At 35.8% G+C, this 27,776-nt stretch overlaps 1 protein-coding gene across 1 annotated transcript; it reads left to right on the top strand.

Moving 5' to 3' along the window:
- The first annotated feature begins 502 nt into the window (after nt 1-502).
- Nucleotides 503-27,776, top strand: LOC105052440 (protein DGS1, mitochondrial-like). Its single transcript, XM_073244592.1, is given in 17 exon segments — nt 503-893; nt 5,097-5,211; nt 5,307-5,510; nt 5,823-5,904; nt 5,907-5,959; nt 6,109-6,162; nt 6,164-6,277; nt 7,937-8,017; nt 9,028-9,165; nt 10,313-10,413; nt 13,187-13,276; nt 15,605-15,677; nt 15,777-15,805; nt 15,907-16,030; nt 16,601-16,711; nt 27,128-27,228; nt 27,324-27,776. Coding segments are annotated over 17 exon segments (1,824 nt in total). The 5' UTR covers nt 503-660; the 3' UTR covers nt 27,445-27,776.

A 27,776-nucleotide genomic window follows, 5' to 3' on the forward strand; every position in this document is an offset into this window, starting at 1 on the left:
AGAGAGGAGGGGCGGGGGGGGGGGGGGGGGGCGTTTAGAGAGGATTCTTAGGGTTTTAGAGAGGGATTTAGAGAGCAACGGAGGTTGGAACTCGCCATTTGAGATGGCGAGTTCATTGAAATCGTCGGTCTCGGTGATTTCTCTAAACTCACCATTTGGATCGGTGATTTCTAAAATTGCCACTTAAACTAGTGAGTTCGTTGAATTTGCTATTTTAAACAGTGATTTTCGGCGCCACATCAGATGCTTTCATGGCTATGAAATTGCCACTTAAATTGGCGATTTCACACGTGGACAGTAAATTCAGAAATAAGTTCTAGACGGCCGCATTTTTGAAAATATTTAATAAAATAATAATAATAATAATAAATCTATCTATATCTATAAAAATCAGAATTTTTATATCCAACTTGAGTTATGAAATATAGCAATAAGTTGTATGGAAATCTGATATCTGTTCTCATCTCAATGAAAGATGGTTCAAATGTGGCATTTTTCAGGTTTGGGCCGCCGGAAAGCATCTTATCTGGCTTCATCACCGTGCGCGCTACTTTAATTTCAAGTCACCGAACCAAAACCTACTTATACCCGTTCCCCCAGGGTCCCTTCCAAGTCCAAGCTTTCAGAATTCAGAAGCCTCGACGCTTCAACCAGAACGCCATGGCGTCTTCGCCCCCTGGAAACCCTAGAGATGATCTCATTGACTCGGAAACCCTAATATATTCCTATCCCAATCGAATCTGGCGAGCTTTTCTCAGCTACCTCCCCTCCCCTGATTCAAGCCTCCTCACCAAACTCGCCAATCTCTTCGCTCTTCGGTCCCGCGGCCGATCCCGGAGGCGGAAGCCAGGTCTTCCGCTTCCGCTGCTCTCCAACGCCATCCAATCCTCTTTGTAAGTCGTTTCGCCTCTTCCTCGTCTTTTCTTGCTGTAAATGGGCCGTCTCCGGGAACAAAATTAACGCAAGAACCGAACAATATCTTGATCTCGGGAATTATGTAGATATTTGGATTATATTTTACCATTTCTGTTTTGCTAGTAAGTGGAATATACGTTTGTTTCCTTTTTCCATTCGCAAAATGACTCAACTTTGTACATTTTTGGCTCTGGAATGTGCCCAATAAATGGAATTTTATTTGACTCGATCAGTACATGCCGTAATACCTGCTGTAAATGGTTCAGCGAGACATTGGACCAATCTCATTTGAATGGTTATGACTGTAATGATTTTTTTATTGCATTTCTTGCTTAGTGTTCTGAATTAGCGTTGGGAAGTTTAATATTAGAGAATTTAGGCCTGATAGCTGAATTGTAGCTGGTTTAGGTAAAACCCCTTGATCCCTCTTTCTTGTTTCTGTCCAACAGGGTAGTAAAGAGCGAAATATTAGAACTTTTGTTTTGAAGTCTCCATGAACGATAGATGTAACGTAAGCAACAAGCCCTAATTTGGTATTAGTATAACATCCGTCCCTCAAGTATTTAAGAGAAATCTTAAGTTCTTCTTCCCATTTGTTCTTGGAGCTGAAACCTTTTCTTCATTTCGTTCTTTTCCTGTATCTGACTTTAACCTTTCTTGTTTAGGAAAGTTTTAAACCATAATATGGATATATCATTCTTCAGTGCAACCAGTTCTACCCTAACCTTCTCCACCAGTTTCATGCTTTCACTACCATGGCCTCATGAAAATTTGTGAAACTGTCGATCACTACTCCATGCCACATTATGTGGCATTGAATAAGGGTGAATACCCCATCAAGTTGACTAAAAACTAACCACAAAATGATTTGAATTGATTAAGCGTAAATTTTATGGAATGGAGGAAACTTTATCAGGAGTTATTTGACTTTTGGAACCACAGAGCGTGATAATGGAAGGTAGTGGTAAAACTTTTGTCCATCCTGTAGTTTTATGAAAATGTGGAGCAGTCAATGATCTGATCCTCATATTGGCTTTATTGAACTTGGATCAAAGATGTTGAATTGGGAGTGGCTGTTCTAAAACATTGGGTTTAATACGGAGATCCTGTTTAAATTTCTCATTTTCACTATTTATTTTAGGTTGAAATTTGTGCTTCTTCTATGATGCAGTATTTATATTCTACCAGTATTTTCATATTTATTCAAATGACCAAAGAGCAGGAAAACAGACTTACTCACCGTCCGTGGTAGAATGAATCAAAATATGTTCTTGGATTGGATTTCCAACTTCTATTATCTTCTTGTCAGGCTACTGTTTAATTGTGCTTTAAAAAAATGCTGTTTTGCAACATTTAAGCATCAGACATTTTGATTTCTGATCAATACATCCTTAAACCATATGGAAAAGCAACTTAATTTCCCAAATCTTCAATTTCAAAAATAACCCTGACTAGATTTCGCTTTCTTTAAAGAGAAAGCATGTTGGACTTCTATAGCAGAAGGGACTCCGAAGACTTGTAAAAAAGATATCGTAGTATATCTGGCTCTAAGAACTTTCAAGGGAGGAAGAGAGATAGTTCTGAACAAAGAGGTGAAGGTGAGATATAATGCATTATGAAAAAATTTAATTTTCTGTTAATTATTTTAGGTCTTTTTAGAATTCAAATTTTAGCTAACTTAACAGTCACATGCATTACAATTCACCATTTAATATGTGTAGATCATTATCAACAAAGTATATTTTCAATCTAAATGCCCTATCATGTGTTTTAGCACATTACCATAATTATTACCATCCATTTTTGCACTCACTTGATATATAGGTCGGAGATCTTTAAAAAATATGATTTTTTTATTTTTATTTTTATGCATTTTTAGAGGTGTGGATTAAAACCGGTATTGTGGATCTTCAATTTGGATGGTTCATTATTTATTTTGGAATTATTAGATCTACGACCAAATATCTCACTTTTATTGTGCAGTCCAATTCTTCTTTTATTTCCTTTTGTTAATGCCATATCTCCCTTAATTTTCATTTTTTATTGTTCTCCTTGATCTGATGATCTTGATCGCTTTCAACATAGAGAAAACAGCAGGCACTTTTGTATAAATTAGAGGATGATCCTTTTGAAGAAGTGGCAATATATATGGAAGGGGATGTGGGACACAGCTTTTATTATGTGGAGGTGAGTGAGTTGACTGCGCATTAGCCAAGACACATGTGACTGGTAGTTTGGTTAGCAAATCAAGTAATTATCAGATTTGTTGGATACTTGGATCAACAAATACATAGAAGATCAGGTTTAATCAGACTGGACTCAGATTGGAGCCAAGTTAGATACAATCCATTGGTTGATGTATGCAGAACTTGTCATGGTTTCTTTGCCTTATTGGAAAGCCAACGTGCATTATAACTATTGGTAAATAAGAGTAAAAGATTTTGAATTTGAAAAACCAGCCATGTACTAGAGATGTGATATGAGATTATATTTGAATGCTCATTCTGCTTTAAGCCTCTGTTAAATTCTTATAGATAAAAGAACTAAAGACCTTCTTTCTGGCCAATGTCAAGAATGTGTTTTATTATCTGTTTCATTTGCTAATATTCAGCCAATTCTTATACATTATCCTTGTCTTTTTTTTTTGATTTGCTGATATTTAATCGATCCTTATATCGTACCGTTTGTTATTTATATGCTATATTTTTCCTCTTTTTTTGTGTCCTGACCTCTTGCAAGACTTTTTTTGGCATATGCCATCTAAGCGAAGTGGAATGGGGGGGGGGGGGTGCAAAGAGAGAAGAGATAGTTTATTTTCCAAGTCTCCCCTAGAAGAATCATGATTGCAATATTAGAAAGCTATTTTGATCCACTGACATGTGATCATGGGAAGAGATAAAATGTCATACTCTATATCTCAAAAAAATTTACATGAGATAATGTTAGTGTGAGGACCCATTCGGGCATGTATCTATTCTCACATCAACTATACACTAGGTAGATCTTGGGTACCTATATAGGACCAAGGAACCTAAATAATATTTTTGGCTTGTCTTTTTGGTTGAGGTCCTGGATTATTATAAATAGTAGTAAAACAAACCTAGCCCATTGCCCATGTGGACTGGAGGACACTGTGGGGCTGACTGTACGGGCATATGCTTAGTCCCACATTGGCTATAAACTGGATAGATCTTGGTTACTTATATAGGGTGAAGGAACCCAAATAATATCTAATTGGCTAGCCTTTTTGGGTGAGGTCCTTAGTTGTTATTGTTAGATTCTAAAATTCCATGGCAAGGTCACCATCAAGAAACAACTCATAATATGTTTATATTATATGGCTGACATTCTAATAACATTTTTTCTCCCTCTAACCTTAGGATTTGGTTGCCTTTGGTGGAAAAGATAGGTAGATGTTGTGAGGGATGTGCCTAACTGCCTATTCCTAGTGTAGTATTCCTAGATTTGTGCTTCAAGAGAGACAGCTTACTCACTCTGTTGTTGTTGAGAAAGGGAGAATGGCTTGATCTTTCCTCATATCATGTGGTAAACGATGTTCAAAGCTGAAGATCTTGGGCAGGATTATTACACCATCATGAGATTTTAAGCATGACCTCGTAAGATGTATCTTGAGGGCAGCTAGTGTCCGATTTTTTGCTCAATGTAGTTTTTTTTTTTTTTTGATTGTAATGAGTTATTTGTAGGATGTATCTAAGTACTATTGCCTGCTGTTTGGGATTTTCATTATTATTTTGTTAAATTCTAGGACCTTTTGTATCCCTTTTGGGTTGTAAGGTATATGCCCTTCTATGTGACCAACTCTAGTTGTGATCATTATAGCTGCATGTGGTATTCTTCTAACATTCCACCAAAAAAGAAAAGCAAGAAAAAAGGGGGGAAAAAAAGGATGTCTAACAGGATGCAGTGTAAAACCTTTTCAACTATATACCGGCCCATATTGCAGAACTACTAAGATTACCAAATGCAGTGTCAAAACTGAACATATATGATGGATATGGTACACAAATGTGAATTTTTTTTTCTGTTTTCCCACCTCATATGCTGCTGAAAATTCACATTAGTGCATTTAACTAACTAATGTACACTTTTTTGGTGCATCTGCATCATAGTGAAAAAAGGCTACACACTATGCTAACTAATTTCAAACTCCGTATTTGCAGGACTGCAGCAAAAGCATCTAGAGCCATTGTTATACTAGAAGATATTATGGAACACATCCTATGTTGTCTACATAATATTCAGAAGAGTCTGGTATTTTGGCAGTCCCGGGCTGAGGTGATATTTATTCTCTACACTGAGAAATTGCAAACTAACTTGTTCACTTTCCTGTAACATCTGTTGGAATTATTTTGGTTTCTTCTGTTTTTTAGGGAACAAAAACTCAGAAAATATACTTCATGATCTTTGAAAGAGGACCCCGAGCATTTGTTGATGGAACATATCAACTGATAAATAGACTTGTCACTGATGTGTCTCCAATACAGCATCTATGTTGTTCTGCATCAGATATGATATCTGACAAGATAGCTGTCTTAACAAGCCTACAACATTGCCTGGCCACCTTTCTTGCACAGGTTAGCATGATCCCAATATATTTGTTAATTTATTACCTTTGTGATGGTAGAGATACAGTTAATTACTTCAACTTTCATATGCTCACAGTTACATAAATGCCAACACTTAGCATTTCTGAATTTGTTCTTATAGGTAGTTTCTTTCAACTCATTCAAAATATGCCTTGCTTCTCAAGGACCACTTGTTATTTTATTTTTGGTTTCTTTGTGCTATTTGTCTAGTGCATGAATTCTGAAACCAGAGGCTTTTCACTTCTTGATATATGCCATTATTGGGTATCATAAACTTGCTATCATTGGCTGTTCTTGTAGGTACATTTGGAGGTAAACAAATACAAAGAAGTGTTGACAAAGGACTCCGGCAGGTCATTGCCTTCATTACTGGTTACCATCAATAACTTTTTTTAAAACTGGAAGCTTCAGTATGCCATCCAAGTGAAATCTACAAGGTTGTATGTTCTAACTTTTTCATAATCCCTCTTCTTTTTTTTTTTTGTTACCAACCCTAAACACTTCAGTTATATAAAATCTGAGAAAAAAGGGCATCCTGCTACCAGCTTTCTGCCCTACTTCTTAATTACTTCATCTTGGGTGCCAGAGTGGTAATTCATTCTCCACAGAAAGGGGCAGCTCATGCGCACTTCTCTTTGAAAAAAATACCTGAAACTGACCCTGAAAGATCACAGTGGACCGATACTGAAATAAGGGATGCTACCAACTTGATTTATCAAAATCTTCAAAAATTGGATTCATATTTATCTTTCATTGTAAGTGGACATCTCTTTTACATTTTTACATAGTTGCCTTCTTTAGTAAGATACGTGTAGGTCGATAACTGGATTAGTGTTGAAACTGTAATAACCACAAATCTTTGCATTTCCTTTTCTGAAAAGTTAGAGGACCACCTATGGTAAGCTGGCTGCCTTAATATTTATGCATACCACATGGTGTTTTATAGTATAGCATGTACTAGGATGCAAAAAAAAAAAGGAGATTTGGTAAATAAACTGATTTTTCCTGAAGAATTTTTTTTGATGCTAGGTTATGAATTAACATATTTGGATTAATTAGTTAACATATTGAAGTGACAAAGTAAACATTATACTTGACCGGTGATGTGTTTGGAGTTTTGGTGTTTAGATTTTTCCCCATCATAGTTTTTCTTTATTTAAATTGTTAAATCGACAAAAAGGGTGTCCTAGTGCACCAGGTACCTGTCACCGCAGGGTATAGGGAGGGTCATGTATGCAACTGAATCCCTACATGTGGGGAGGTTGTTTTCGTGTTTTGAATCCATGTCATCTAGGTCACAGTGAAGCAATCTTATTGTTCAGCGAAGGCTCGCCATGGTTCCATCTATAAGGTGGCCTAGTGCACGAGGTTCTTGCTACCATACAATCTAGGGAGGGTCAGATGTATGTAGTGTTACCCCCACTTGCGGAAAGGCTGTTTTCATGTTTTGAACTTGTGATACATATGTAAAAATGGAGCAACCTTACTATTGTTAAATTAAGTCAACAACTTTTGCTTAATGCACTCTGATTTCTTTCTCTAAGAGGTTATAATGGGAAAGCGCGGGTAGAGTATCTAGAAGTTGTATTTAGTAAGGAAGGGAGTTTCTTTATAGAGGCTAGCCTCATAGCAATGTGCACTCCTACTTTAGAATGTTTCATTCATCTTGTGTTTCTTTTCTCATGATCTTGTCTAAGTTCATGAGAAATGTATTTATGACAAAGATTGTTGGTCTCTTATGCATATAATATAGAAACATATAGAATTACTTGACTGCTTCAAAGTGACGATTTCCATGAGGTGGAGACAGACTTGGAGGTATCCCTAATAAATATAAAATAAAATAAACCAGTATCAATCTTTTCTCTCGGAACTTAACATGAGACTCAGAACTGCAATAATGAAGGCAATTTAAATGTTTATGCTTCATCTGTAGCATCCAATCATATTATTTCTGTGATGATGAGACTGCTGCTACATCAATAATTAATCTATCCTTATAGAATAAAATAGACAAGTATGAATCCTTTTTTTCTGGACTTAACATGAGGCTCAGAACTGCAAGAAATCAGGCAATGTAAATGTTTGTGAATCATCTGTAACATCTGATCATATTGTTTGTGCAACAAGCCTTCTGCTACATCAATGTGTAATGTATCCTGATTTTTATAGGCCAAATTTTGGCTCAATAAGAGATTACTATCTTCTGCTTTGTTATTATGGTTTTTGATATTGTTTTCTAAATAATAGAGTTGGACATGAATAAGATGTAAAATATTAATGGATTTCCAATGACATCATTCATACTTCGCTGTGATTGCTTGGTTATTTTATATTGTTTTGGATTTTTGTTAAGTTGTCTCTGAACTCTGATAAAAGTTTCCTTGGCTGAGAAATTGCTACTGTTCATTTAGCTTTCCAGCTGTCAAAAACCAAGGAGAATGACCTTATACTGGTTGCACTATACCTGTGGAGCAGTTGGCCTCTCAGCATTGGTGGATGTATGCATGTAAATGTGGGGTCAATTGACCCCACAAAAAAATTAAAGGGTAAAACATTGACCTTATATCTCATATATTAGTAGAAAATTTGAAATTGACCTCACTAATTTAATGAATTAATCCCATATCTCATGTAAAATTTTAAAAAAGTAAAAGATAAAAAAGATCACATAAAAAGAGTAATTATGATCTAAATTCTCTTTTTTTAATGACTCATATGTCCAACCTCTCTCTCTCCTTCTCTCTCTTTCTTTATTGATTACTTCTTTTTTATTTATTTTTTAAGACCTCATCCCAACCCCATCCGTCCACCTCTTATATTTAAACCCCATATGAATTTATTTTTTATACCCTAGAAGAACTGGCCACATCAAAAGATAAAAAGAATAATTATGACCTACATTCTCTCTCTATCTAATGACTCACATATCACATCTCTCTCTTTCTCTCACGTCACTTTGACCTCTCTCCCCCTCTCTCTTATTTTTTTTCTTTTTTTATTTATTACTTCTCTATTTATCTTTTAATACTCCATCCCAACCCATGGTCCCTATCTGTCCATCCTTTACATTAAAATCCCACATCAATTTATTTTTTATATCCTAATCAATCCAAATGCAATGGAAAACCTTATATTCTTCCTATCTCTTTTCTCAATATGAATTATGTATGTCCCTTTTGGCTTTTTTTTGTAACACTCTTTTAGTCTTTTTCTTTATCTTCTCCATTTTTTTACTCATATCAAATATATATGATTAGAATAATTTTTGGCTAGCCATTATAATTTTAATGTTTAATAATATCTAAGATTTTACTATGGTGCTCCTTTCTAATATTTTATTATAAAAAATATTTAAAGTATTACATATTATCATTTTTTATATTTTTTTTATTATTTTTTAAAAAAATAATATTTTATTATTGTTATTTTTTCTTTCTTCTTTCTCTCCTACGACTCCTTCGCTTTTTTTTATTATATTGATCCCACAAAGCAAAATTTCTAGATCCGCCACTACCTCTCAGTATGTTCAATTTGGCTTTTGCACCATAGTAGTTTGATGGGAAACTCTGACATTGACAACTGGCTCCGTGAAGCAAAAGAATCAACAGCTGGATTTTGGAAAGATCATGTGGAACAACCAGTAAGATTTCCATGCTTATGTGCTTATTAATACTTCTATGTTATTTCTTTTGAACAACTGTTAGTACTTGGTGCTGACAGGATCTGGTATGGTATTAAGAACCTTTTGCGACTTCTGTTCTTGGAAATAAATTCTGCTAGCAGATATCCTGAATGGAAAGATTTATGCACCAATGGTTTGTTAGTACTTAGTACCTTCAGACATAATATCCTAGCTTGCACTAGATGATTTTGTTCATTCTTAAATTTGTTTCCTCTTGAGATTAATCTTTATTATCTTGATAAATGGTAAAGTAAATATTTTAATTAGGTATAGAGCGCATTAAAATTTTGGGTGTCAATGAACATTGTGAGTGACTGAAGCAGGAAATCATCTACTTCCCAAGATTATTTACAAATATTTATCTGAAGTTCTGAACCATGAAGATTGTGAGTATGTTGGCATGTCTGTGGTCTTGACATGTGTATAAATTTGGCATGGGTCTGTATATGTATGTGCAGATGGATGTATGGTTATGGCTGTGTAAGGTATGCATGCATAATGTTTGTGCAAGTATGTGTATATAGGTTGTCAGATCCAGTATTCATGTATACAAATTTTCTTGGGTGAAAATCGATAATGAAGTTTCCTGAGATTTCACTAACAACTGCAGTTTCACTTGATGCCATATGGAGTTCAGATAAGCATGGGCTTTGTACATGCTACACTATCAAAATGGTGAAAAGAAGTCACTTTACCATTTAAAGCATGGATTCACCCTCTTGGAAATCCTTTTTTCTTTTTTCAATCTACATTTATTTTCTAGAGTATCTTGAAGTTATCTAGACCTTCCTCGGATGGTTGGACCTCATGTAACTGTGGTTTCAAAGAGCACAAATTCATCATCTCTTCCCTAGGGAGTTCTATCATTTGCCATCACATTGATCAAGTACATAACTCATTATTTTTCCACTTTCTGTGAAAGAACTATTACACTGAAGGATGTGCTTTCATATAGTGCCATTCTCTTCCCTCTCCGTTTTGACTGTATTCTATTTAACATTAGTACTTTGTTTCTCCATTGAATTTCCTTGATATTGCACACATGAAATGCTTTTTTACATAATTGATGGTGAAATTTTGATCATGTTCTAACTTGAATCCACAGCTTATTTCCATCAGAGATGAGCTTTTCAAGACATTCAGGAGGAGACATAAAGGTGTGATGGAAGTTGAAGAGGTGAAGTTGACTGAAGATTCCCTGCACATGTAATCCTCAATGTTTCCATATTTTGATTCAGTCCATGGGTCTAATGAGAACCATGATGCTAGAAGTTTGCTCCACTTACCTGCCAAGATGCAAAGGATGAAACACATGTATGTGGTGTGAGCAAGCACATTTTGGACATTATGGGACTTTATGTAGATGAAAACATATAAATGATATGCTGGTCACTTCATGTAAGATTGGAAAATTATGCCAAGAAAAAATAAAATTATCATAGTTTATTTTTTTTTGGTGGCTTTTCAGATCTGCATTTGTGTTTTTTTTAGTGATAAAAACTAAATTTACATAATGATGGGAAAATGTAAAGAAAGAAGATCTTATTCATATAATCTTCTTCATTTCATCATCTAAAAGTCTCAAATTTATAGTTGATTTTAGTAGAGTACATACATGTCAGGGTGCAGCTTGTAAGTTGTTAGACTTTTATCATATTGTGCTCTTAATGTTAGAGGTGGGCTTGCTGGTGAATCTTCACACCCTTGTACCCTGTATACATTTTTAAGCTTTCACATTAATGAGTTGAACATTAATAGAAAGAGTGTCAGGTAAGTTGTTAGAGTCTTTTGTCAAGAGTCTCCAACTTCATAGTTAATTATGAAAAATTGATCTGCAGTTAGAATCATATGATCAAAAAGAGTTACTCTTCTTCCTTCTCATAAAATTGATAAAAATGAATTTAATGAAAAAGAAAATGCACTAGTTTTAAGCTATTTTTTTACACAAAAAGTTACAAAGTTCGAAAAGAAAAAGAAAGAATAATAAAAAAGGATGGAAATGATTTGAGAAGGAGCAACTTGATATGAAATAAACCAACATAACATAACCATTGGCACCTTCACCTTAAATTTTATATATGAATGTAGGACAGTGAAGATATCTCTTATCTTTTAATAAAATGATATTAAAAAGCACTATGCAAAACCCATGAATGTAATATTCTGCTTTCTTAATGGGAATCATATTTCTAAAGATGTGTTTGGGCTATCCTGAAAAACCATTTAAAAGCTACAAAATAGCATTTTCCAATCAAATGGGATAAGTTCTGGTCAGATGGGACTATTCTGCCATTTGGTCAAAATGTTCTATTTCATCCAATAATAAGAAGTTATCCTATTCTTTTGTCTCTGTCTATTTCAAACACAAAAAGAAACTCTCGGAGAGCACTTTATTCTTATGATAAATCTTATTCCAAAAGGATCACCTAAATATAGCTTCTTCTTCTTCTTCAAATAAAAATGCATAATATTAATAGGAACTAAGTAAAAGGAGAATAATTTATTATGAAGAATTTTAATTGAGCCAAACCAAATAAGTAAGAGTGTGAAGCAAAAGTAGTAAAGGTATTATTATAGCATGTATGACAGGATAAGCAATTAAAATTTGTTGTATATATGACAATACTAATGAAATTATGAGGACCTCATTTTTAACATGAACTCTATGATACACAGTAAAATTAATCTACTTTATTTATTTTAGATATTCAACTTATTGAGGAAAGAAAAGATATGCATGGAAATTTAACTAAGACTCAATGAATTTATGTGTAAAAACAATATAAGTTGTTATATTCACAGTCAATAGGGGTAAATATAAACTGCAAATGGATATAAGAAAATATGCATATCATGAACAAGGAAGAAAAGATACTAAAACACGGAAAACGTGTATTTCATGTTAACAATCTATATTTTAGTTAAAGACATGAAAACAAAAGAAGATTTTTGTATCCGTTGCATGCTTTTGATCCACTACTAAAATATGAACCCTAGATGATCTGAAGATAAAAATTTAGTGTGAAAAGTGAATCAACCAAAAGAATCTACTAATTGATGCGCATACATATACATGCTTGTTCTTGGACCTATGTGTAGTGCTTCTTTAATGAAACTAATGACTACCTAACGAACTCTCATGGCAATTTATGGGGGAAGAATCCTTTTAAAATCCACAACTATCATTTTTGAAGTTGACTAGAATCAGTGACTCTTGTCAGTTTATGCCAGATTTAAAGATACACTAGTTCTTCAATTGGATTTTTGGTATCATTTAAAAAGGCTGTTGATGCTGATGCTCGATATTTTTTTATCCCTTTTTCTCCTGAGGTGTATATAATTGCATTTAATTATCTTTGACTCAAAAACATTTACCAATAAAAATCACTGTCACAAAAAATTTATATATGTTCTTGTGACATTATATCAATGATCATAGAGGTGGTTAGAAACATATTTTTCACCTACAGTTTTGTAAGGAGTCTTGGAGGTGCATCAGGCAGACTAGCTGATGATCCTTATAATTTTATTTCTGTGTTTTGCACTTTGTTTTGTAAGAAAAGTATTAGATGGAATTGCTGAAAAGAAGCCTGCATCTATAATAGCAAGCCCTGCATCCTCTTAGCTGGTCATTATCAAAAATCCTGGAAAAAAGTAATGTTTCACTTCACTATTAATATTAGAATACCACAAACTTCAGTTACAGAATGAAATCTCGGATCCTCTGTAGATTACCAATGCATGTTGGAAATGAAGATCATAGCTATAGGTAACTGCACCATTTGCCTAGTTTGTTGCTCTATTGTTTACTTGCTCCCTTTGTAATATGGATGAATTTAGAGTCATTGTAGCTGGATATGTTTTGACTAGATTTGATGTTAGAGCTGAAAATGCTATATTTTCTACATGCAGTTTATGTGCATCTAACTTCTTCGTACATTTGTCATTTATTCTCACTTCAGTTATTTATCCCTGATAGGATGTTGTTGGCATTCTGTGAGCAAACAAAAGGTCAAAAGATACCAGAGAATATACCGGATCAGGAAATGCTGGAAATAGTCATGGCAAGGTATCAAATTTTCTTTTCAGATTTTAACAACTAGCTACTAAGTGCAATTTATCAAGTAATCGACTCTCTCGCCAAAACAATTATCTATCTTAAACTTTCTTTAATGTATTTGTTTGTCTGCTTCTCTGTTTATGTTTCACTTTATTGTCCCTTTTAAAGATCTTTATCATGATCAAGGATATTATATTAGTTTATTTAATATGCTATGCTATTGCACTTAACATATGATTATTTTGTTGCCTATTGCTACCATAACATATAGCAATTTTAAAACATTTTTCATTCTCAATTGTTTGTATCAGCATAATATTTTATTTGTTTATTTATATATCTGTCTGAGTCTCTCCTTCATGCCAAATTCAACAAGATTTCAATTTGAGTTCTATCCCTATATTATTCTTGATGCATTCAATCTGCTGAGCATAGACCAAGATGACCCATCTTGTCCATTCTGCTTTCTTCCCTACAATAACACTGTTTGATATGCATAACACGAAGTTTTTTACATCTAAAGTGTAAATTAAGGCATAAGCCTTCGGGGAAGTAACCATCATGGTCTGGATGCAGAGCCCAATAAAAATCAACTAAAAGTTTGAAAGAATGTAGATGTAACAATCGTGTAAACACTTTCAAGTAGATCACACTTCAAACTTGACTTTATTTTTTTGTTTCCATGCAGAATATCCTTATTCACTTAAATACTGAATTTTCACTGAACCAAGCACATTTCCAGGTAACTGTATTGTTAGCTCTATTTTGGAAACCCTTATGGCCTAGAGGTTAAACCCATGTAAGAAGCTCGATGACCCGGACAAACCCATTTAATCATTGGGTCACTGCTTAATGGTTCAACCATGGGTCGACCACAGGTCACTCCATTAACCCGTGGCATCATAAACAAAAAGGTGGGTGAATGGTAATAAACAGAAAAAAAATATTAAAAATTTTAAAAAGGAAAATAGCAAAAAACATGAAAAATTTCTAATAATAATCCGATTATCTAATTTTTAGAAAATAGATTGTAAGAAAATTTTTATCTAATTAAGAAAATATACGAAACTATTAATATTTTCAATTATTATAAATAGTAAATGCTTAAAAATGTATAAGATAATAAATGAATATTTTCATTTGCTGTCAAAGAGAAAATAATTTATTTTTCCTATAGTTATTGCAATATCACGACTTATTAAAATTATTTCATCTGATGACAGGTATTTTGTAAGTATAATAAAACATGACAATAAAACAACATTAAATCTTGGTGCTTAAAATATTTGTAATTGTGTGAAGTGTCACGAGTTTGATACTCAGTTTAATCACTATTTTGATTCTCATCCCCATCACTAGTTTTCCTGGTTATTTTTTGGCCTATGACCTGGATGGGTGGGAACTGAGTCGACCCACTCCTAGGTCAAGTGCTTTAATCATTGGACCAAACAGGTTGAATGGGCCTCTTCGAATCCTGGGTCCCTGAGTGACCCAGGGGCTCATGGGTGATGGGACGGGCAGGTTGTCCCAATTTATACAGTATTGCTCATTGCATAAGTTACTCAGCTATATTGTTTGGTCAAACAAGTGTTGGCAAGCATCATTACAGCTTAGGTACATTATCGATATCGATATAATAAATTAACTTTAAGGTAGCTTGCCATGTTCAATTGCCCAAAGGATGTTTCTTAGCTTGGAGGCATGAACTAATATTTTGCCTTGCATGATGTCTCCTTCTCACTTACAGTGATGTGGAATATACTGGATAAACCATGAATGATGTATTCAGGATATATCATCATGGTGTTGTAACTGTGTGATTTCTCGTGGTGCATGAGCAATTGCCCAACCCCCCCTCCTCTTCTCTCTCTCTCTCTCTCATCAAGTGCTAATTGTGATGCCTTGAATGATATATCAATCTTGGTTGAATGAATACTCGGTTAATAACATGCCCTGTCCAACTGCCCAAAGGATGTCTCTGAACCTTTGAGGCAAGAATGTAGATCATAGTTAGAATTAAACTAGCAGTAGATGATTTTTCATCGCTCCATATAAGGCACATAATGTAGTAGTTGTTTGAGAGACCACAAGTTTAGATTCCTTGCTTCACCTCTTCAGCAATCAATCAAGCTAAACATGTTTCTTTCTATCAAGGGCAACTTGACATTCTCAATAAATGACAGTTTTCAACTGCTAAATGGAAGTTATTGTTTGGTTTGACATCAAGTAATTTTATCATTTAAGGCCAAAATTGTCTAGTACTTTCTTGTTTGTGCTGTTGACAATGTATCATAATTATTTGCATTCAGATTCATTTTATGAATACCTTTAGTACAGATATGAGAAGGAGCTGATGCATCCACTCCAAAATCTTCTTAGTGGAGAGCTTGCTTGTGCTATGCTTATTCAGGTTTTCTTTTTTTCTTTTTTCTTTTTAGTTTTGGTAAAGTTTAACCATCTTTTACCATTGGTTATCATTGTATTGCTTATGAACTGTGTGGATTTGCAGATTCAAAAGCTGAAACTGGATCTTGAGATGTAAGTTGAGTTATTCCAGTTGTTTGATTATTGTGTGATTATAAATGGTAGAAATTTACTTCTGATTCTGCACAGGACTGAACGATATTGCTGTTTAACAGGGCAATGCTTGAATTAGATCAAATTCTCAAGGCAAATGAAATCAATTTTGCAGTTCTTGCTGCTTTACCGGCATTTTTCATTTCTATTCTTCTGATCATGTTAGTGCGGGCATGGGTTCGGCAAGTGAGTATATGATGTTATTACATCTTTATAATCTCGAATTGCTTACCATCTCAATTAAATTTTGTTCCAGTACATTATTGTTTTTGAAATTTCTTTGGCACCTTTTGCGTGTCAATAACATTCTCGATATAATTTAGTTGACTGTTTTAGTCTTTGTTGACATAACATTTGGTAGGCACCCTGTGAACATTGCTGTCCGCATCCATTCTGTTCTTCTCATTTTCACATTTGTCATCATCACTTCAGCTTGCTGATTTCATTATGGGATCTTGCAATGTCTAAAACTTGTTGGTGGACACTTTTTGAGTTGTTCTCATGAATGGTTTTTCTTTTTCTTTCTGGTAGGTAAATTTCTTATCGTCTTGTGCATCTTCGTTCACAATATAATGTGTCTGCGCACATTTAACTTAGAATATTTTTATTGAATTCTGTATAGAATTTGTTTCCACATTTTCCTTTTAAGCTAACCTTGCAGAAAATTTTATACATTATAGGCTCCACAAAATACACCCATTGTTAATCTTTATTGTGCAGCATGCGGTCTAATTACTAAAAGTTAGAATAAATCAGGACAAAAGTGCGGAAGGCAGAGGAAGGATTGCTTGCCGTCAAAGAAGGCTTTTAGTGGTTGAAGTTGAGAAAAGACTCATGCAGTTTCAAACTTTCATGGATCAAGGAATGGTGAAGTTTGAATGACTTGCTCATTAATTAGCATATTTAATTCATTAATGTTCATGTATAAGCAGTCCTTTTTGATTTTTGTTGGGGGTGTAACTGAGATAATCTAACAAAAAGATATCATTGTGATACATCCAATAAAATACAACTTTCAGCATTCCTCACTATATCTCTTGCCATTTCAGCAATATAAATATGATAAAGGACTAGAAGTACAGGCTTTTTTTTTTTAAACATATTACTAAGGCCCAAGAAAGGTTTGCTCATGGTACGTTAACTTCAAAAATGACTTTGATGCAACATGGTTGGCAATATTTGTTTTTGCTAAATTATGGAAGGGTAAATTCAAGGTTTTATATCCCGACGGGATGGGGGGCGTCCTAGCCATCTTGTCCCGTTCTTATGAGAAAACGGGACCAAGACGAGGTCAGGACTCCGAAATCCGTCCATATAGAGAAAAAAGAAGAAAGAGGAAAGAAAGAAAGGAAGATGAAAAAAAGAAAAAAATAAAAGAAAAGAAGAAGAAAAACAAAAGAAAAAAAAGGAAGGGACAAGAAAAGGATAGGAAGGAAAGAAGGAAGAAGGAAAGGGAAAGAAAGAAAAAAGGAAAAAAAAGAAAGAAAGGAAGGGATGACAAAAAGAAAGAAAAAAAAGGAAAGAAAAGAAGGTAGAAGAAAAAGAAAAAAAATAAAAAAAAAAGAAAAAAAAAAGAGAAGGGAGAGAGATGGAGGATATCTATCGGGATGCATGAGCGGTTTTCGAGACAGGACGGGACAAACCTAGGCTCTGATACCCATTGTTAAATCTGAAATTAAAATTTTTAGATCAATCACGAACTGCAGGTTGTCCTGCTGTAAGGTTTACCCCTTACAGTGCAAAGGTTGTCATAGTTCGTGTAAATCTATCTTTAATCATAAATTTGTTAGATGTGATTTAGATTAAATTTATGATTTATTAGATTTAAAAGGTGTTTAAATCTAAAATAAAATCTCTTTGTTAATAATTTCCGCGCAAAGAACCATCATATATTTGTCTGAAAAATTTGTGCAGTTTAAAGTTGAAATTATTTCAATTACATGAACCTGTTTAGATTAGATCTAAAATAGTTTCATGCTTATTTCACTTGCATTTTGATTGTAAATCAAACATGCAACTTGGTTGGTAGAACCATATTATAAAAATATTTTATAAATATAAAAATTATTTTCGAAAAGCCGAATCCCAACCCTCAGTCCAAAACTTAATTGAGAATTAAGAAGTTGTTTGATTAGGTTTTAGGATTGTGAATTAAAGAACCTAAGACCCAAACCATAACACATTGGGTTAATGGGTTAGTGGGAATTGGGTCCATTAATTGGATTAGACCTAAGGTTAGATTAAAGATGGACTTAATTAGAGAATTGACTAAATCTAATCAATTATTGTCTTAGATTAGGTCAAGGATTCTCTAGATGAATTACAATAGTTGTAGTTGGTTAAGTCTATATCTTTAACGAGAACCAAATGGACTTGATTTTTGGCTAAGCGGTCTAGCACGAACTGTTAGGTTAATCTAATCGAAATTAATTAAATCAGTTGGTGACTAAGGTAAACCAGACCGGTGGTTTTTAATTGGCAACCCATTTATCTGGTCATTTCTGATGGTGTCTAAGGCAAGCTTTGACAGACCCTCCCACTGATCGAACTTACCTGGCCTCTTGGTGAAATTATATTTTGGTCGGATCGCTTGACTATTCGAGCTGACCCATGTCAGCTAGGTAAATCAGTGTGACTGATTTAGGTGCTCCTAGACCAGCCCTTTTAATGATCTCCCTTAAGCTGACTTGGTGAAGCCAGTGGAAGGATCATGATAAGCTGGTTCATCTAACCTCTTCCTCTAAATCAATTAAATCCTCTAAAATTATTAGGTCCTTAAAATGAAATAGTTATGGTGATAACTAGATCATAACCTCCCATTAAGTAGATGATAATGGGTCCATCAGTTGGATAATCATTGGAGGCCCAAAGGCCTGGTGCTTATTGACTGATGGAATTATCATTCATAATATGATTTCTTGACTGCATCTTTCTAAATGGTGATTAGGTTAGCCAACCAAAGTTGGGCCTAATCATTCATTGGCTAGATGGGCCAAGTATGGTCATGTTAATGGTTAACCTAATTAGACCTTTTTAGTGGAGACCAAAGCCTACTGATTAGAGACGGGCAAAATTAAAATTACTAGAAATTGTTTAGAGAAACAATTGGTTATGAACCTATCTTTAGATGTACATGGGTTGTCCGACCAAAGTTGGGCTTGTGTGCAGTCTAAGTGGATTCTAGTACTCACTAAGGAATTAAGGTAATTCCTCGAATGGGAGGTAGAGGCTACTAATTCGAATAAAATAGTGGGAGAAATCTTTTGATTAAAGTTCAAATCTTTAGGTTTAATGAATCAATTACTAATTAGGTTATAATTTTTCTTTGTGCAGATATGGCCACTTCCCTATCGCTTCGATCATTGTTGGACAATGATAAGTTGGTGGGATCCAACTTCGGTAGCTGGTACCGAAAGTTGAAGATTGTCCTGGAGCATGAATGGATCCTATATGTGATAACGGATCCTACACCTGAGGAGCCAGCTGCCAATGCACGTGGAACAGTCAGAGACACTTATCAGAAGTGGCTCAGTGACCGGATCACGGTGCGCTGCATCATGTTGGCTGCCATGAGCAACGAGTTCAATCGCAGATTTGAGACGGCTCAGCCAAAGGACATGCTTCAAGTGTTGGAGGATGCCTTTGGCACACCCGATGACGTGGAGAGGCACAAGACTAGTTGTGCCATCTTCAATGCCAAAATGCGGGATGGTGCCTCTGTCACTGATCATGTATTGTACATGATTGAGCTGATGGAGCGTTTGAGCAAGCTCGGCTTTTCCTTGCATGAGCAGTTTGGGAAAGATGCAATACTAAACTCGCTGCCCAAGTCTTATCTCCCATTCCTCACTCATTATAGAATGACAAAGCCTAAAATAAACTACCACGGGTTACTGGGGTTGCTTCAGAACTTTGAGAAAGATCACCAACTCCACAAGGAGTCGGTGAACTTAGTGGGAGGTTCGTCTTCTGGTTCTCGATCCTTTAAGAAAGGAAAGAAGAACAAGAAGAAGAAAGTGAAGAAGGTACAAGTTCAGGCTGGAACATCAGTGTAGGACCAGACCAGAAAGATCAAGCCCGATAAGAGTCAAGCTGAATGCTTCTTTTGCAAGAAGCGGGGGCACTGGAAGAGGAATTGTTCTTAGTACATTACCTCCCTGGATCCGAACAGGCAGAGAAAGAAGCAAGCTGCTGCTGGGCAAGGTATTTATATGATAACTCCTTGTAATTTGTCTATTTGTGATAAAACTGACTGGGTATTGGATACCGGTAGCTCTTACCATATTTGCAATTTGTTGTAGGGGTTGCAGGTCAGTAGGAGATTCGAGCAAGATGAGAGGTTCCTGAACGTTGGAGATGGAAGATCAGTTCTAGTTCTAGCATTAGGAATCTTGAAACTTGTATTTGAGTCCCATACCGTTGTTCTTAATGATTGTCATTTTTGTCTCAGTTTTTTTTTAAATGTTATTTCTGTAGGCCTTCTGGCCAAAAAATGATTATAAAATTTCAATAAAGAAACAAGTTTGTAATATCATTATGAATGGTATTACTATTTTTTGTGAACATTTGAACAATGGTGTGTATATGTTATCACAATCTGTTAACGTAGTTTATTCTACTGGCAAGCACCCTAGATTAGATAGTATATCAGATATCTACTTATGGCACTATAGGCTAGGTCATATAAACAAGAACAGGATAAACAGGTTGATTCAAGAGGGAATCTTTAAAGTCAGTGATTGTGAATCACTTCCAACCTGTGAGTCCTGTCTTCTTGGTAAAATGATCAAGTCATCTTTTATTGAAAAATGTGAGAGAGCTACTGAGCTCTTGGGCCCAGTACATACTGATGTATGCGGGCCCATGAGTACAAGTGCTAGAGATGGATATTTCTACTTCATCACTTTCACGGATGATCTATCCAGATATGGATATGTCTATCTGATGAAATATAAGTTGGATTCATTTAAAATGTTCAAACGATTCCGAAGTGAAGTAGAAAAATAAATTGAGAAGAATATTAAAACTCTTTGGTCTGACCGAGGAAAGGAATACCTTTCTGATGAGTTTCTCACATATCTAGGAGAGAATGAGATTCTCTCCTAATGGACTCCTTCAGGAACATCATAGCATAATGGTGTGTCTGAAAGGAGAAATCGGACTCTGTTAGACATGGTCCGATCCATGATGGGTTTTGCCAGCTTGCCGATATCCTTCTGAGGATATGCACTCGAATCGGCCTGTTATCTGTTAAATAGGATTTCAAGTAAGTCTATAATTAAGACTCCATATGAGATATGGATAGGACGTAAGCCAGCACTTTCACACTTTAGGGTCTGGGGGTACCCGGCCTATGTCAAACGGTTAGTTACAGATAAACTTGGACCTAGGTCTGACAAATACATATTCATAGGGTACCTCAAAGAGACCAAAGGATATTTTTTCTACCATGCTGATGAACAAAAGGTGTTCGTCAGCCTTAAGGCAACTTTTTTAGAAAAAGAGTTCCTTGGTGAAGGAACCGTTGCTTCTAAAATTGAACTTGATGAAGTTCAACAGGTAGAAGGACTGACACCAATAGCTGAACCTGAGTTGAATTTGATTAGATCATATCCGGAGCCCAATGTACCTACACCATTAAGGTGATCCGGTAGAGTACCGCGTCAGCCGGACAGATACTACGATTTCTTGGTCCGAGACGGTGATCCCATCGAATTCGATGAGAACGATGAGGATCCGATCACCTATATGGATGCAATGCAGAGATCTGATTCTAAGAAATGGCTTGAAGCCATGAAATCTGAAATAGAGTCCATGAAGGTCAACGATGTATGGACATTGGTTGACCCACCTGAAGGGGTTAAACCCATTGGGTGTAAATGGGTCTTCAAAAGGAAGAGGGGCGCAGACGGAAAGGTGGAGACCTATAAAGTCCGTTTGATTGCCAAGGGGTATCGTCAATATTATGGTATTGACTATAACGAGACGTTCTCCCCTGTGGCAATGCTCAAATCTATTCGGATAATGCTTGCAATAGCTGCCCATCTGGATTATGAGATCTGACAGATGGATGTAAAGACAGCTTTCCTGAATGGAGAGCTGATCGAAGAGGTGTATATGATACAACTTGAGGGGTTTACATCCACAGATGAGTCCAAGGTATGCAAACTTCAGAGATCCATTTATGGATTGAAGCAAGCTTCTCGGAGTTGGAACATGCGTTTTGATAAGGTGATCAAAATGTATGGCTTCGTTAAGAACGGAGAAGAGCCCTGCATCTATAAATGGGCAAATGGTCCAGTTGTGGTATTCCTTGTCTTGTACGTGGATGACATTCTCTTAATCGGGAATGATATCCCCGCACTACAGGGAATAAAAGTTTGGTTGTCATCGTAGTTCTCCATGAAGGACTTGGGTGAAGCATCCTACATCCTAAGGATGAAGATCTATAGGGATAGATCTAAAAGGATGCTTGGGTTATCCCAGTCCACGTACATAGACACTGTGCTGAAGAAGTTCAGCATGGAGAATTCCAAGAAGGTCTATCTATCGATAGGCCATGGAATTTCTCTCTAAGAAGGATTGTCCGACGACTGCTGAAGAGAGAGAGCGTATGAGTAGAGTCCCATATGCTTCGATCGTGGGATCTATCATGTACGCCATGACATGTATAAGGCCAGATGTGGCATACTCACTAGGAGTAGTGAGTAGATACCATTCTGATCCTGGAGAAAATTATTGGAAAGTGGTTAAAGCCATCCTTAAGTATTTGAGAAATACTAAGGACCAATGGTTGGTTTATGGCGAGTCAGATATGAAACTTGTGGGGTTCACAGACTCCAGCTTTCAATTTGACCATGATGATAGCAGAAGCATGTTAGGTTATATCTTTACTCTGAACGGTGGAGCCATCTGCTGGAAGAGTTTCAAGCAGCATACTGTGGCAGACTCTGTTTATGAGGCGGAGTACATCGCAGCATCGGATGTTGCGAAGAAAGCTGTGTGGCTGAAGAAATTCATCATCGAGTTCGGAGTAGCACCCTCCTTCGATGGTCCGGTCCTGCTCTACTGCGACAGCACTGGTGCCATTGCTCAGGCGAAGGAATCCAAAGCACACCAGCGGATGAAGCACATTTTGCACCGCTTCTATCTGGTCCGGGAGATCGTGGATCGAGGTGACGTCGACCTTCAGAAGATCGACGGAAAGGAGAACCTGGCCGACCCCTTCACTAAAGCCCTGGCGATAAAGGAGTTCGACAACCACAAGTCGAAGATGGATATTAGATACTGTGCCAAGTGGCTTTAGGACAAGTGGGAGTTGTTGGAAAATATGTCTCAAAAGCCAATCGTCAACCTGTTGACGGTTGAGCAACCTTGTATTGTAATTGATTTGTTAATAAATAAAATATATTTTTGGTATTTTCATCACAAGTTTTCATCTTCTAATGAACTTCGTTGTTGTGATGAAGTCCTTAGGACTATTTAGATTCGATAAAGAGAAGATTTATCGATTAGTCCTTAAAACTATTCACGACCAAATGATGGGCTGTTAATAAGGACGACAGCTTCTATCGAGCATAGGTCACTGTAGGCCATATGAATTGGTTGTCCTCTTAATCAAAGAGTGTGGAGACACTGGTATGGCATACAGGTGTAATGTAAGGATACATCGTCATTGAACGTGACCAACTCCAGAGCATTCTGCTGTCAAGAATGTCTCTGATGGGATATAGGTATAAGTGTCCCTTAGACTTGAGATCGCCTCAGTGACTTGCAAGCAACTCACTGTGCTTTGGTACTGGACTAACTGAATTTTTAATTCAGTGACGGAAGGCTTCTGGGCACAGTCAAATGCTTGCGAAGTCGGAGTGTGATTAAGATGGAATTGACCACTCCAAGAGTTGGAGAAGAATGAGTCGCTGTATTTCAATTTAACAAAATCTTGGCCAGGGTAATCCATCAGATGGATTTGATATTTTGAAATACAATGTGGACAACCTGATCAGAGTTAACAGTTGAACTCTGAGGTGTTCTATGAGCATTTTGGTCAAGAGGATGAATTATATGAAAACTATATCCGCATGGATTCTAAGGATGTTGTTCTATACATTCGACCTATCCGACCGTCGGGTATCATTGCTAGATGGTCACTTCGATTGGTACAGAAATTTATTCCAGTGCTACCGACTTAGGTTCGGACCTATGAGATCACACACATTAGAGTTCACGATCCGATCGGATGGTTGATCAACGATTAAGAATCGTTCTAGGGTTAAATGATCAATACGATTGACATTTAACCTAGTGCAAGTATTGCAGGAGGATCGATTAGCAATTCGATTGCTAATTGGCTTAATTTGATTAAGCCAATGGGCTGAGATTAAGTCTAATTGAATATGATTTAACTAGATTTGGTTTGGGCTTGATTCGATCAAGTCCAATTGGTTTATTGGATAAGCCAAGTGCAAGGAAAAACTAGTCGTAGTCCAATTAGGACTTAGGTCAACCTAATTTCTAATTCGATTAGAAAATTAAATCAGATTTAAATCTAATTTAATCTGATTAAATTAGGTTCTTAATTGGGTTAAAACCTATTTTAATTGGATTGATTTGGTTTTGGTTTGATTTGGTTTGAGAAACCAAATTTGAACAAGTCATAGATTGAATCCTAGTAAGACTAGGATTCCATGTTGCGCCACCTTAGCCCCCCACGCCCACTCTCTCTTATTTTGTGCGACAAAACCTTCTCTCCCAGGCCTTCACGCACGTCCAAAGCTTTTCACTCTTTCTCTCTTACATGAAATGTGGTTGTGGACCAAGTCAAAATAGGAATTAGTTTGGATTTCAAATTCTATGAGATAGAATTTTAAGAAACCAAAACTCTTTCCTTATGGCACTGATTTTACCCAAATTTTTTCTGAGATTTTCGTGGCTTTTATGGCACATATTGTGCGCCTTTTGCTGGTGGTCCATGACAGAAAAAGGAGGGGGTGCCCAAGAGTTGGGCACCACTTGTCTTGCCCTGTTTGGATTTTCTTTGACTAGGTATTTGACCTAGACAAGGATTCTTCGTATCTCTTTATTTAAGACGAAATTTTTTTTGAAATTTTCGTGGATTATAGAGCAATAAGAGACCTTTGGGACGTGTGAAAATCAGGGAGAAAGAGTGTTGGGGCATGGAGATATAATAGACACAAAACTAAGTGTCTAGGTGAGAGCAAAGAGAAGAAGAAGAGGGTCTTCTTCTAGGGTTGCTGAGTTCACCCCTTCCCTTCCTCCATCTGTGAGTTTTCTGAGAGTGTCTCACATGTAAAACTCTTTCTCCTACTTCTCATCTTTGGAAGAGTCCAAATCAAGGAGGCATCTGATCGACCATCGAAGAAGGATTAGCACAGTACTAGCATACTGTGCTGATTTTCTGAACTAGAACTTCTGATCGTGATTCATGGGCTCGTGTGGACGACTCCTAGAGGCCAGACGCGTGTGCAGCTCGCAACATCATCCTCAAGTCCGGATCAGCAAAGTTAGAATGTCTAACTTGCAAGGTAATAGATCTGATCTATTATATTTTATATACATTAGATGTAGTATAGAAACATGTTGATATGATCAACATGTAGTTCTTGCTCTTTATATTTTAATTTGTGATTTAATGCCATGTAATAATTATGTAATAGGATCTTAAATTTAGGGATTCTCTGGTTTTATAAGATAAATTTTGATTTATTTTAGTCTTCTGCTGCCTGATCTTGAAAAAATTTTCAGATCTAACCCTGAAACCCTAGATCTGGTTCCTTCAATTAGTATCAGTTGGGTGTTCTGGAGATGCCAGGACAGTGGGGCGTCCCGGAGATATCAGGATACCTCTGTCCCATGAGATTTAAAACCTTGGGTAAATTACAATTTATATACTTACGTAGTTCAATTATTGGGGGTTGGCAGAGTTGGAATTTGGAATTTTTATGGTCACTTTTTAAGATTGGCAAATATGTAGAAGAATGCACACCTTAATAATACTATTTTTTAAATATTCAATGCTACAATTTAAGATATTAATGTAGATGCAATTTTATGAATATTCTTTTTAATGTAGCCCTGCATCTGAATTTTATTTCTCTTGTTGAATTAAACACAGGGATGTGTCCAAATCAGACTCTAATTCCCAAATCAATGCCACACTGCTTGCAAGTAGAACTTCCATGTGACTTAGGTTTCCTTGCAAAATATATAAATTTTGGTTTAGTCTATAAGTCTAATTGAATTTATCATGACGATAATAAGAATATTCTTGATGCCATTGAAAATTTGTTGACTTATCTCAGTTTTTTCCTTGACTGAATGGTCTTTCATTATTCTCCACAATCAAATGTGAAGTAAATTAATTGTTCTTGAATTATAGCATTTCACGATTTATTCCTGACTAATTTTAAGAAATCTTAGTATCTTACAAAAATGATACCATATATTGTTGGTGTTGGTGGTGTTGTTTTTCCCTTATGTTTGTTATTCTTGCCTTTTCCTTGAAATCCTGATCTTTCTTGCTAGCTGACTTGTCTAAAAACCAAATGCTAAACCTTTGATCTCCACAATCAAATGTGAAGTAAATTAATTGTTCTTGAATTATAGCATTTCACGATTTATTCCTGACTAATTTTAAGAAATCTTAGTATCTTACAAAAATGATACCATATATTGTTGGTGGTGTTGTTTTTCCCTTATGTTTGTTATTCTTGCCTTTTCCTTGAAGTCCTGATCTTTATCGCTAGCTGACTAGTCTAAAAATCAAATGCTAAACCTTTGACTATGATTGTGATCAATAGCAAGTCTTAGAAACTTGTCCTAGTCATATCTCTCCTTAAATGATGTTTCTAATTTGTCAAGTCAAAGCAATTTGTTTCAATTTGCTTAACACAAATTGATTTGCCAAATAAAACATGGTTTTCTGTGATAGTTGTTTTGGTAATTTCACATGCTAGTTTTCGTAAACAGTAATTTTTTATTACTAAATCAAGGTAATAACTTTTCTAGTTATATGTAGCTATTGCTTTCACATCTGGTTTTGCTGTTAGAGTACCTTGTTATTTGAAAGCTCTTAAGCTATAGCCATAAACATCTAGGCCATCCCACCTATTTGGGGTTGGTTTTATAGATCCCATCCCACCTTGTACTGACTGACAATTCTGAGACAATACCTTTGAATGGAACATGTGCATCTAAGTGAGCTGACCTTAAGTGCTGATTGAAACGTGCTTAATGAAGCTTGTCCCTTTCTTTGTCATGTAGGAGGATGATGCTCAATGCATGTTTGGATTGGTGTTGTATAGCCTTGATCATTTGTACAAGACTGTGGAAAGGCATGCAAAGGAAACAGGCGAGTGGCTAAGGTTAGTGGCTTCATTCATGAGTTTCTTTCTGAAGATGTGCAAAATCTAGAACAAAGTTTACTAAAGGGGGAGTCTATTTGATTTTTCTGGTGCAGCCTGAGACCGGATATTGTTGACATTGGGAAGCCTGGTTTGAAAACTGCATACAAGCTTGCTATAGTATCACGAATGGAGAGGATGTATGAATGCTTGCTTCCTTCCTCAAAACGCAAGTAAATCATTCCTCTGTTTTGTCAGTCATGTTCTGGGATGTTGCTTATTTTTTAGATCATTTCTTTCCCCATCTTTTCCTTTCATTTTTTTCTCTTAATTTTTAACTCAATGAAGAGCTTCAATTAGGAGAAACTATAATTAAGCACGAGTTGCATGCAGTTCTATGCATGAATTTTGTATTTCTCATTGATAGGAATTTACTTAAGGAAAAAAAAAATAATGCAATCTTTTTTAATGGGATTTCATCAGATATTCATTTCAATTGAACTGGCCATGCTTGCATGACTAGATCTTATTTACATCAAATATTTCTTTGCTTGAGTTCAATACCTCCA

This window comes from Elaeis guineensis, chromosome 10, assembly GCF_000442705.2.
Source record: "Elaeis guineensis isolate ETL-2024a chromosome 10, EG11, whole genome shotgun sequence".
Taxonomy (NCBI): Eukaryota; Viridiplantae; Streptophyta; class Magnoliopsida; order Arecales; family Arecaceae; genus Elaeis; species Elaeis guineensis.